Source organism: Scylla paramamosain, chromosome 44, assembly GCF_035594125.1.
Source record: "Scylla paramamosain isolate STU-SP2022 chromosome 44, ASM3559412v1, whole genome shotgun sequence".
In the NCBI taxonomy this organism is placed as follows: Eukaryota; Metazoa; Arthropoda; class Malacostraca; order Decapoda; family Portunidae; genus Scylla; species Scylla paramamosain.
Window position 1 is genome coordinate 6,046,615 of NC_087194.1, and position 13,400 is coordinate 6,060,014.

General features: G+C 38.9%; 1 protein-coding gene across 2 annotated transcripts in view; it reads right to left on the minus strand.

Moving 5' to 3' along the window:
* Positions 1-538: 538 nt before the first annotated feature.
* The window catches only part of LOC135093849 (uncharacterized), a 15,938-nt gene continuing 3,076 nt past the window's right edge, over positions 539-13,400 (minus strand). For both annotated transcript variants that reach the window (XM_063993418.1, XM_063993419.1), the window contains exons 2-9: positions 11,987-12,064; positions 9,769-9,908; positions 8,969-9,103; positions 8,760-8,823; positions 7,242-7,381; positions 3,583-3,691; positions 2,133-2,241; positions 539-1,117 (exon numbers count right to left, since the gene is read on the minus strand). In XM_063993418.1, coding sequence (XP_063849488.1) covers positions 892-1,117; positions 2,133-2,241; positions 3,583-3,691; positions 7,242-7,381; positions 8,760-8,823; positions 8,969-9,103; positions 9,769-9,908; positions 11,987-12,035 — 972 coding nt within the window. In that variant the 5' untranslated portion in view covers positions 12,036-12,064 and the 3' untranslated portion in view covers positions 539-891. The remainder of the gene's footprint in view (positions 1,118-2,132; positions 2,242-3,582; positions 3,692-7,241; positions 7,382-8,759; positions 8,824-8,968; positions 9,104-9,768; positions 9,909-11,986; positions 12,065-13,400) is intronic.

The window sequence follows — 13,400 nt, forward strand, 5'->3', positions numbered from 1 at the left end:
GAGAGGCTGAAGACAGTCAGTTAGAGGAAAGGAGTTGATAAGACGAAAAGCTTTTGATTCCACCCTGTCTAAAAGAACGGTGTGAGTGGAGCCCCCGCCCTCTCTTTACATGTGAAACTTACTCCATACGTGGAAGGATAAGGCCTCTGCACAGAGCTAGCAGCTGAGGAAGGTGTGGAGAGGTGACAAAAACTGCCGGAGACGACACTGAAAACCTAACTTCATAGAAGCTGTTTCAGCTAGAGATGAGATGTGAAGTTTCCAGTTTAGATTATAAGTAAAGGACAGACCGAGGATGTTCAGAATAGAGGAGGGGGACAGATGAATGTCACTGAAAAAGAGGGGATAGTTATCTGGAAGGTTACATCAAGTTGATAGATGGAGGAATTGAGTTTTGAGGCATTGAACAATGCCAAGTTTGCTCTGCCCCAACCAGAAATTTTTAGAGAGATCAGAAGTCAGGCGTTCTGCGGCTTCCTGAAGGATTAGACGTCTACGAAAAGACGTGGAAAAGTGCAGGGTGGTATAACCAAACAAGTTAAATCTACAAAATTTATGTTACTGTAAATCAAGATATTATTGGCAGCATTGTTACCGGCAAGACAAGTTCATATTACATTGCAATGCAGAAAAGCTTTAATACAGTAATTTCATCTGAAAAATTTTATTTTCAAACAATTTATTATAAAATTTACAACTCACTGGCTAAATAGTTTGTGCGTATTTACCTTGTTGTATTGTACAGGGCATGACACAAAGCTCATTTTGTCCTGTCTCCATATCCATATTTATCTGTGTGTTTATTTGTGTGTGAGTTTGTGTGTGTGTGTGTGTGTGTGTGTGTGTGTGTGTGTGTGTGTGTGTGTGTGTGCGTGTGAGCGTGAAATCATCTCAAGCGGTCACCTCCTCCTCGCCCAGCACACAGAGTGGACTCTTCTTTTTCAGACAGTTCTCGTCGGTCATGTAATAGTAATGCTGATAGGGAAGCGCCACACAGCGACCGCGCGGGGGTGAGTCTGGGGCTTGCAGGTAGTGGTAGCAGGCACCGTCATTGGCCTCACGGGTCTGATTGAGCTCGGGGAACGTTACGTTGCGATGCTGGCACTTATCCTCATATCTAGTGAGAGAAAGGAGAGGAGTCTTATCCGTCTAAATATATTTCTTTTTCTTTCTTTATAATAGCAGCTTGTGATTTGTCAATAAACTACCACAACCACTACTTCTACTACTACTACTACCACCACCACCACTACTACTACTACTACTACTACTACTACTACTACTACTACTACTACTACTACTACTACTACTACTACTGCAACAACAACTACTACTACTACTACTACTACTACTACTACTACTACTACTACTACTACTACTACTACTACTACTACTACTACTACTACTACTACTACTACTACTACTACTACTACTACTACTACTACTACTGTTACTACTACTACTACTACTACTACTACTACTACTACTGCTGCTGCTGCTGCTACTACTACTACTACTACTACTACTACTACTACTACTACTACTACTACTACTAATAATAATAATAATAATAATAATAATAATAATAATAATAATAATAATGATACTACTACTACTACTACTACTAATAATAATAATAATAATAATAATAGTAATAATAATAATGATGATACTACTACTACTACTACTACTACTACTACTAATACGACGTAATATGAAGAGAAATGAAAATAGTAGGAAGAGGAAAGAAAAATGGGAGGTAGTGGAATGTAACGGGTGTATCTCATGGAACAGGGATGAATTGGGCGTTACTTGTGTCTGGCGATGGCAAACAGAATCTAACATCCGAAAGCTACTTACCTTCTGATGATACGTAGCTTACGGATAAGGTTAGATTCCTCGAGTGTAACACACGGATAGTAAGTTAGGATAATTCAGCATTGAGCAATCCAGGACTAAGACAATATTATATGCAGAAACTGTGCCTTGTGTGTGAAAGTGTGCCGTTCTGAATACAATACTCGGATCATGGACACAAGTAATGGGAATGAAAGGCACCCCGTGAACCCCATGATCTCACCTTCACTAACATAACTACCTTTCCTTGCTGCTTTACATTCTCTGCCACTCACCTGACAGCCCAGTAGGGAGTGCCCAAGTCCACGGACGAGTCGTCAATCCAGCGCCATCCCTCAGTTTCGTTGGCGAGGTTACCGCCCACCCAGAAGTCCACCGTCAGTTCTGAGGAATAAGATAAAACGTATCTATGTGACATCACGTGAGCCCCTCACTTCTCCACGGTGATATTGTTTGTACTCAAGTTGTCACCCCAACCACTAGGGTCTCTCTCTCTCTCTCTCTCTCTCTCTCTCTCTCTCTCTCTCTCTCTCTCTCTCTCTCTCTCTCTCTCTCTCTCTCTCTCTCTCTCTCTCTCTCTCTCTCTCTCTCTCTCTCTCCTGTAAACTTTGATTGGCCTTCCTCTCCATTAGCTCCTAACTCTCTTGCTCCTCACATTCCTGAGTTTTCCTCTACCACATTGTTTCTTAACGTAGGGTGCAAATAACCCCCGGGGTATGCTGAAATTAAATTTAGGCGTGCTGGAAAGTTCTACATATATGGCGGTACAATGTTAGCGTTCTTCAAAAGGGATACAAAAATATCGAAAGGATACTTTTCACAACAGTGTACCTTTATATTTCACAAACTTTAACCTTTCCTTTTTTGTGTGTTAATATATTTTAGCATAATGAGGGTGAGCATTGAATTTAGTCTTTGCCTGGAGTACATGCTGGTTTTTTCGATGTTTAATTCCTGAAAAATGAACAAAATTAAAGATGAAGCAGTACCCCACTTTACGTTATATGTGTACGTGGTGTTGCAACTGTAATCAGATGTTAGCCAGAGTTAGGGATGCTGGACTGCCTAGCCCTGACTGCAGGAGGTGCTGAAGTCCAAAAAAAGTTTAAAAAAACGCTGTTCTAGTATATTGATTCTCAGTTAGAAGAGCAAATAACATAAATACATGGTATAAGTAGATAAATCATACCTATAAATCAAATATCTTTGTAGTAATACCTTAGTATTTCCATTATCTAGTCTTTTTTTTTTATCTTTTTAATTTAACAGTACATTTTCTTTTTTTTTTTCGTGGGGGAGGAAAGAAACTGTAAGGTGGTCTTCAGTTTTATAACAACAAGGGTCAGATATTCCCGCCTTCCATTTTATATTTGTTTACACACACACACACACACACACACACACACACACACACACACACACACACACACACACACATCAAGCACCATATTCTGAAACACTTCTACACCGCACCTCCACCACTTTCAAAAGGCTTTCAAAAGGTTTTTAAGAGTGTTTTTACGGTTCTAGTGATAGGTCAATAAGATTTCTACATTATTAACAAGAAATGCCCTTGAGAACCCGGCTAATAATCTTTGTGGCCTTAATAATAGTCGTGGTGTGAGAGCAAAGCGATTCTGAATACGGCCCCCCCCCCCCCCCCACACACACACACACACACACACACACACACAAGCATGTCCCTTCCACTTCCGAAGTACTCACGGGCTTCCCTCAGATGTGTCACGACGGCGGTGTAGTGGCTCACGTCCCTGAAGGTGATGAGGTCGCCTCCCAGCACCTGGCAGAAGGATCTTGCCTCCCCCCAGCTGACCTGAGACGCGGCCAGGGACACAGGCTAAGTTATTTATGTGCGTGTTACTATTTCAGCCAAGGACAGGCGGTAAGGTTTGGTGCACTGCAGTGTTGCTTCAGGAAGGAGGCAATAGATGACGCACGACAAAGAATACCTGGCTGGCCACACGTTTCAATAATGATGTTAATAATAATAATAATAATAATAATAATAATAATAATAATAATAATAATACTTTTACGATGGTATATAGAGGAAGACACTGAAATCAAGCGAATCTCCTGTAGATCGTGGTTGCACCTCTGCAGTCCCTCGCACAGACGGTATGAGAGCGCCACCCTCAGGAATGTGTCATGCTGCGCTCAAGGTCACACGAGCCTGCCACTCCCTTTCTCACAGTCGCACCTGTAACTGTTGGTTGTAGCCTCGCTACCTCCCTTGTGACAACTTTAAGATTCTGCCACCTGTGGAAGGGCGATGTGCTGCGTGTTAAGGCAGAAACAGTGAGTAGCGTGGACACACTGGTGTGTGGTGTTCGTACTGTTGTTGCTGCGTACGTTCTAAAGGCCTTGTAGTGTTGTCAATACAAGTACGAAATGTATTCTTATATGCTTGACTAGGCCTTTATCGCTGTGTGTAAGTAGCCAGAAAGTAGGTACAGGCCGATGTGCCTGTATCCCATTGCTTCCTAGCTCAACTATGCTTGTGTCCAGTTGTGGGGAGCAATCAGGGCTGCCTAGCTGGGAAGTTGTTCTTGCGTCTCTTGAAGATGTCGTGTGTCATCATAATGTTCCCATTTCAATTACCTAGTCACTTCTGAGGCCTTTCTACTATACCTGCTACTCCTTCTGCTGCTGCTGCTGCTGGTGCTGCTACTGCTGCTGCTAGTATTTACTACTACTACTACTACTACTACTACTACTACTACTACTACTACTACTACTAATGTTACTACTAATATTACTACAAAAACTGCTGCTAGTACTACCGCTGCTACTACTACTACTACTACTACTACTACTACTACTACTACTACTACTACTACTACTACTACTACTAATAATAATAATAATAATAATAATACAAAAACAACAACAATAACAACAACAACAACAACAATAATAATAATGATGATAATAATAATAATAATAATAATAATAATAATAATAATAATAATAATAATAATAATAATAACGATAATAAAAGTAATAACTTCACATAGAATTTTAAAGGAATGGCAATGATTATCAGATCATTTTCTGTGAGCAGTACAATATTTCTCAACGAACTGACGATGAGGAAGGACTGAAGCAACATCGTTGTTTTCCCTTTTACTAATAGATGAAATTATAACACCCTGATTTTCACTCAGTGTGCAGCCTGTGAAGCAGGTGCAGGTGTGCCGTGGGGATTGGGGAGGAGGATTGATCCTCCTTTAAACCATGTGGCAAATGTAATATCTATGAGTATGACGCTGCCAAGTGTCACGGCGTAATGATAATAAATCTGATTATTTGTGAACGGCATCAATTTGCATTTCCCAATGATATTTGTCTGAACATGGATTTTATTTTTAATAACTGTTCTGCTCGAATAAAATTAATTTCTTTATTCTCAAATTTTCATATATGATTTGTAATACCTTGTAGTTTTATTAACGACATCACGTTTCGTTTACTAATGATAGTTTCTTCCATGAAAAGGCCAATTATCTTTACACATGCTTAAGCGTGAATAAAATCTTTATCTTGTGTTTTAAATCTTCATACGCGTTTTGATCATTCCGTATCCCATTAGTGAAGTCTTTTGAAATTTTACTCTAAACTTATCTACCTACACCAGCTTAACAAATCGCAGTAATTGCATTACAGAGGCAAAGCGTGTAGTGTTTCACTATGCTAACATACACGTAAGGAAGGAAAAGAGGCGGCAAGGGCGTCAGGGGAACAGGGTGTGAAAGGCAACACAACAAACCTTATACGCTTGAGTAAAAAAGGCGATGTCACTTTCGGCTAAATCCTCCCAACGTAATGACGTGATTCATGACGACCTCGTCCATGCTTATGTATGCCTGTTGACATATTTCTCGGCATCAAGAAACTGCAAGGGACGTATATTTATCCAAAGCAGTGGCCATAATGTACAGAATGTTGACAATAAACAGTAACCGGGAACTGCCTCCATCACTTGCATTCCCGATTCTTCATCTTTGCAGAACTCTTAATGTAGAATAGTTCATTAGTCCACTGGGCTCCGTGATACCACCAGCAGCAGCAGCTGTACCTATGAATCCAGATTGTGAAGCCTTGATCGAGAAGGAAAGCCGTCCATAGTTAACAAGCGCAGGACATATTCTATAATACTGTTATTTTATAAACGCAGCTGTTCAGCATTGTATAACATTTTATCGGATCACATGAAGATAAGCCATCCCAGCTACTTTTGTGGTGACCTGACCATGCTGTGTTCTCTGATCTAATTTAACCTAGCTAAGCTAGGTTAGCGCAAGTGAAAGCAGCTTTTGGAAAGATGAGGAAAATAATAACAATTCTCTCAATGAATATGACGATAAATGAAGTGTTATGTATGGTCAACGTTACTGCATGACAGTGAAACGTGAACAATGAAGAGAGAGACATGATAAACAAATTGGAAGCAACGGAGATGTGGATATTGAGAAGAATGCTGAGGATCCCCTGGACAACCAGAATTACAAATGAGAAAGTAATGAGAAGAGCAGGAGTTAAGAGGACATTAATAAAGGAAATAAGGAAGAGACAATTATACTTCTTCGGTCATGTACTGAGAGCTGAGAGGCTGGAAACAGAATATGTCCTGGGAAAAATAGAAGGAACAAGAGCCAGGGAAAGGCAGAGGATCAAGTTTATGGATGCCCTGTTGAAGGAACTCGCAGATGGACAGAGTGGTGGACCTGGTCAGACTGGTTGATGATAGACAACGCTGGCGCTCCATGGTCTCCAACGTCACTTGACAGGCACTCTGGGACGGACGGAAGCACTTATCCTAACGTAACCTACATAACATAACATAATCTCTAATAATATCACCAGCTTAAAAAAAAAAAGCACCATGATGGTTTATCCTCATGTAACTCATTTTAGTTGTTATTTGGTTATTTATTTATTTATTTTTCTGCCTGATCGGTGTTATTTACTTCTTACTGATTATAAATCATTACTTATATGGCCTGTTTGATCCCCATTTATTTTCTCAACAAAGCTCACCAAAATCGCACTGACTCGGGTTCAGCGTGGACGAAGCAAGGCACCTGATGCAAAGATGTCAACCAGTTGAGTGGATTTGCCAATGTGCGAACATCGCCGTAAAGAACTTGAATCAAGCAACCTAGATATAGAATGTATTATACAATCATTTTCGCATACATTGATTATAGAAAAAAGAGAATGATGAGGTGTACGAGAAGGTGGAGGTAAGAACAAGATTTTAGGAGGAAGAAAAGGGAAAGAATACATAAATGAAAGATGAAGAGGGTTCCCACCCATCCAGCAATAAACAAACAAAGAAATAGAAAAATATAGATACTCACACTTCCGACGAAGAAGAGGGCCAGGCACTGGTCTTCCACGAGGGTGAACATGGTGGGGCAGCGTGGGTGTTGTATGGTACGGTTCAGGAGCAGCACAAACTCCTTGGCGAGATGTTCAGTTTTCAGCAGATCGTTATTTTCTGTCGGTGTATGTGATTATTATTATTATTATTATTATTATTATTATTATTATTATTATTATTATTATTATTATTATTATCATTATTATTACTATTATTATTATTGTTGTTGTTGTTGTTGTTGTTATTATTATTTATCATTTTACCCTGTGCATTACAACGTAATAGATGTTGAGAGTGCGGTATGCATGTTTCAACGGTGTTTCGACGGTATTTCTAAGTGATTCTCTCATATTCGCTCCCTGCACATGATTAACGAGACAAAATTATCTCACTGTCTGCTCTACTTCTTTGCGTCTTTGCGTCGTATACGAGTATGCATGACCGTATAGGGGATTCTGCAAATTTGTCCATTGGCGAAGTCACTGTAAATATGATAACGTTATTTGAAATTGTATATAGACTGTTCTCGTCGATGTGTGTAAGAAAACACCACGAGAATTCGCGTAAGTAGGTTATATTACTACGGAAACAGAAATGACAGTGTGAAATAGTGACTGACCAAGACAACGAGATGGCAACGACGCCCCGGCATTACAGTGACCCGCAGAGTAGCGATGCCAGACCCACAAACCATTCCACGGCAGGAAGACACCCCGTCCCACCACCCTTTCCAAATAAAAGAAAAGATTTCAGTTTTTAGGATGGTTTCACTCACTTCACCTCACCGGTGACATTTCACACTGAAAACACTTAAATGCTTCATTCCTAGAAACTTGATGTTCGGCATGAGCAGTGGTCGTGCCACGTCCAATTCCAGGCACCTTCTGGCAAACGTGTATCTTAGATAACTGTAGAACACGGCTAACGATCTGTCTCACTGGGCTACTACGAACACATTAATCTCTGGAGAGCATCGCTGAAAGAGCTGCTTTTCCAATGAACTAAGAAGACTCAGGTTGATAAACTTGGCTCGTATTTTGAATTTCACTGAGCTACACTGATCGGGTTGGCATTGGTGCTTTTTCCTCCATTGATGATGAAGAGTCCGTGTTAGATTGTCTTTAGAATCATGGAAAATATCCTTCAAAAGCTCGAACAACTCCCACGTGTTCCTTTTACAAGTAATAGAGATGAGACACGGAAACACTTAAGAATGTGACTCTGGGTCTGCGTAGGACCGAAGTACTTGCCGGTGGTAAATTCAGTCGCGGGTTCCTAGTAGGCTTTTTCTTTAGTATTATCAATTTTCTTATTTTTATACATCATATATGTATTATACACTCAGTTTTTCTTTTTTTTTTCTTATCAAAACGCTTAATATTAACAAAAAATATTTCAAGAAAATTGAAATATTCAGTTAGTCGTGTTTTGCGTTTTTTGTGAAAGCTGTTGGCTTTACTTCCATTAATACAAATGCTTAAGGCGATTTACTCACCATATGCTTCATAGGGTGAGACCTGGATCTCGGAAAGTGGCTTCACCTGTCCATCACGAATCATCTGTCAAATACCATTACCATTAGGTTCATTACACACACACACACACACACACAGACACCTTTCCAATACTCTTTAAAATCCAGTACAACCCATTAAAAAGTAGTTAAGATAGGTGCTGAAACATCAAAATACAAGTACACCTTACCTTACAGATCCGACGGTCCAGGTCGCCTTGACAGTTGGAGCTGGGGTCGCAGTACTCGTAAATATTGATGCAAGTTGTATCTCCATCCCTCTGGCACTGTACCTGACCACGGTTACACTCGTTGTTCTTCCAAGCCTGAAAAAAGAAAGGCAAACAGAGAGAGAGAGAGAGAGAGAGAGAGAGAGAGAGAGATTTGTTAATCCTTCCTATATTAGTAAACCTCTTCTTCCCCCTCTTCCTCTTATCCTCCTCTTTCTGTTCCACCTTGTCATTACTATCGCGTCATGAACCAACACTGCCATCACCTGCACTGTCCCCACCATATACGCCACGGCCATCACCATCACAAATGTTGCAGTATCCACTACTCCTTCACCAGCACCAGCACCATCACATCCTCGCCGAAAACATATTTCTTCTCCAACAACATTTCCTCCTTTTACCATATTATCTATCAATAATGAGTACAGATGCCCTAAGTAGTGATGCCATATTGCACAAAATGTTTCACAAACTTAAAAAGAAAAGACACTCTGGTAACTACGTTTACCTATTGCGTCCTCATTTCTTGATTTTTACGGAGCTTTTTTATATAAAGCACTTCACTGGCCCTTATGTTGACTTGTATTCGATTTATAGGCATAAATTTCAATGGACTTCATGACAACTACTTGAGGCAACTGTATCTTCAAGTTACACCACAACCTCCACACAACCCCCTCCTCCACTGGCACTTATTTCTTTGACTCCTTTCACCATTAGCACCATCAACACATTCACTAGTCTAGATGCTTCCTCACCGCACACAGTTCTGGGTCCTCGTCCTCGGACTCTGGGTCACAATCGGGGTCACTGTCACAGATGTAGCGGTAGGGAATGCACCTGGATTCGCCAGAGCTGCAGGAGATTTCGTCATTGTCCGAGCACTGTTGCTGGGCAGCTGTTAGATGAAAGAAAAGGTAGTTAGTGTGTGTGTGTGTGTGTGTGTGTGTGTGTGTGTGTGTGTGTGTGTGTGTGTGTGTGTGTGTGTGTGTGTGTGTGTGTGTGTGTGTGTGTGTGTGTGTGTGTGTGTGTGTGTGTGTGTGTGTGTGTGTGTGTGTGTGTGTCACTGCAGATGACATGCAAAATTGCCACTTCACTTATCTGCTGCATATGTAATATCTGAGTGTTATTATTCGATATATATATATATATATATATATATATATATATATATATATATATATATATATATATATATATATATATATATATATATATATATATATATATATATATATATATATATATATATATATATATATATATATATATATATATATATATATATATATATATATATATGTGTGTGTGTGTGTGTGTGTAGAACCATTAATCATAATCTTAATAATTACTGCTGACTAAATATTCGTGGAAAGAGATAGGTATGTGAATCGAAGATGACTCAGCACTTGCTTACGACATAAGCTTATATACAATTCGACATCCCTTGTGGAGCAGCAGAGAACAGGCTACAGTGGCTGGCGACAAGTCATCATCTCACTGAGACCGTATTCTGAAACACATCTACGCTGGACCTCAACTCTTTTCAAAAGGCTCTAGTTGAAGTTACAAGGATTTCTGAGGGTGTTTTTATGGCTCTACATTTCTACATTATTTAAATGAGAAACACGGGTGATAATCCAATTAAGTTAATCATCTCTATGGCCTTTGAAAATAGTCGTGGTGAGAGAGCAAAGCGTACCCGAATACAGGCCCAAGTTGCACACATACCCACGCCTCTCTCTCTCTCTCTCTCTCTCTCTCTCTCTCTCTCTCTCTCTCTCTCTCTCTCTCTCTCTCTCTCTCTCTCTCTGCATTCTGTTTTGCTGCAATGGTAAGTGTGTGTGTGTGTGTGTGTGTGTGTGTGTGTGTGTGTGTGTGTGTGTGTTTCTCTGCCTGTCTCTGTGTGTTTGTGTGTCTTAAGTGCCTGTGTGTCGATGCCTATCTGCCTGCCTGTTTCTCTATCTGTCTGTCAGTTTGTGTATTTGTCTGCTGTACCTACTATATGACTCTATAAAAGTTACTTGATGATTTGCAATATATATATATATATATATATATATATATATATATATATATATATATATATATATATATATATATATATATATATATATATATATATATATATATATATATATATATATATATATATATATATATATATATATATATATATATATATATATATATATATATATATATATATATATATATATATATATATATATATATATATATATATATATATATATATATATATATATAATTTAGTTTTCTTCTCCCTTACGTGTTCATGTTCGATCCTTTATTGCATTATCCTACATTCCGTTCCGTTAATATCAGTGTATATTATTCCCTTTATTTTGCACCTTTCATTATAATATCTTCCCTATTAATTTTATTCTATATGATCAGAGCTGGGCACCGCAAAGGACCATTGAATTACACATACGTAAATGTGCAAAAGGGTACATTACCATCCACAAGCGAAAGTTCCTAAACTGCTCTGATATTTGCTGTTCTGCAAACGTAAATGCAAACCATTTGGCATCCCTACATTATCAAGACATTTGTTTCATTTTATGTATTATGTATAACATTATTTTTTTTTCTTTTTTTCATTTTACGATGATAGTGTTCTTAAGCAAAGCGTTAAAAATCAGCACTTATTCATCCCCTCTCACTTATTTTATTCTGTTCTATTTTTGTACCTTTGATCGGCCTCAGTCGCTCGTAAAAAAAAATACCTAGATGAGACCAATCCAAAGTGTAAAATTAAAAAAAAATAAAAATAAAATAAAAAATCGCAAAAGAGGAAAATAACTTTAAAAATAGAGGAGGAACATCCGTAATATGGCCGAACATCTTGCCGCTCATTGCACCATAGGAACATAAGAACGTAATATAATAAGGCAAGCTTACCTTACCTTACTCTACTGTACCTAACCTAACCAACCTACTCACTCCACTCACCTGCCACAGCCAGCACCACCAGCAGCGCCAATTTTGCTGCGCCCGCCATCGATGCCGCTTGCTACTTTGTCAGAGTTACTGGGAAAGAGTTGTTGAAACAGAGTATGATCAACAGAGTATGGTGAAACTTGTATTTGAATAATAAATATATAGAGAAAAACGTAAAATCTAGTACTTTAAGAATATCAATGAGTACTTAACAAGATATCACAGAGAAGGCCACACACACACACACACACACACACACACACACACACACACACACACACGTTTGTACATATGTTTTCACTGATGTTACTAGAAGAAGTATTCGTTATTAAAGACGATGATAGAGGCTCACGTCGTACAATCCATCAACTGGCCTCTGTTAATTGTTGAATGTCTGTGGTTGCGTGCGCCGCATGGGAAATTTAAGTAATCGTGTAGTTTACTCTGTAGGTTGTGTATCTTATTTAATTAAATCTTTTAAATATCAATCCGTATATAGCAATAGTCTCATCCGTTACTTCATAACTCGAGTTAATGAACACATAAATTTAGCTATTAATAAGAGAGACTTCTTTATCGTTTAAAGTTTCAACGCAATGTTTTCCAACAACAGTGTGTATGCTGAGCGGTAACTGTTGTGCACCTCATGGTTTTGAACCTTGCGTAATGTTTTTCCACAAGAGCTGTTCCTCTATTTTTTGTTTCATTTACTCTTTTCATAACTGCTTCTCGCGTAGAATAATAGTGTTTATTGTTTTATGTAAGAAACAGTTATGAGAAAGAAAAACCTAGTTTGAAAATAAATAAAACAGAAATAAAACTGTTCAAAGATAAGATTTTATAATTTTATAAATAATGATAGTCATGATTTTTCAAGATTGTGAGTTATTACTGTGATCGTCTTTTTTTTTTTTCCGAGTTCACCTTTCTTGTACTTTTGCATCATGGTATATTACTTGTTTTCTCCTGTATCCTGTCGTCCTCTCTTAGATCAGAAAAACTCCTCGTGTATTTTGCTGAGAGACGAACTTCCTTTAAGTAAAGCTACACGGCATTGGAGTGCCTACACAGCACTAATATGCAGAGATGGCCGACAGCTAACAGAAGTCTGCTGCAGTCGCATGTATACCACACTGTGCCACTGGAAAATTTTTCTTAGTCGTAGTTTAAAACCGAGCACACAATAAGATTAGCAAACCAGGCAAGCGTCCCCAGCACCTTCGGAAATCCCTTCTTCTTTCAGTCCACCCGAGATGTGACTACCTCCACCACCACTTTCTCATTGCTCCACTATTACTTCATTTAATTTTACTTTTCATCTTGCTTCACCATCCAGTATCCGATCCAGCTACCGCCTGCCTTCCTTTATCTCTGATCCTCTGATCTGAGAATCAATCAGTTGCCAGGTTCTCTAAGGACACTGTCA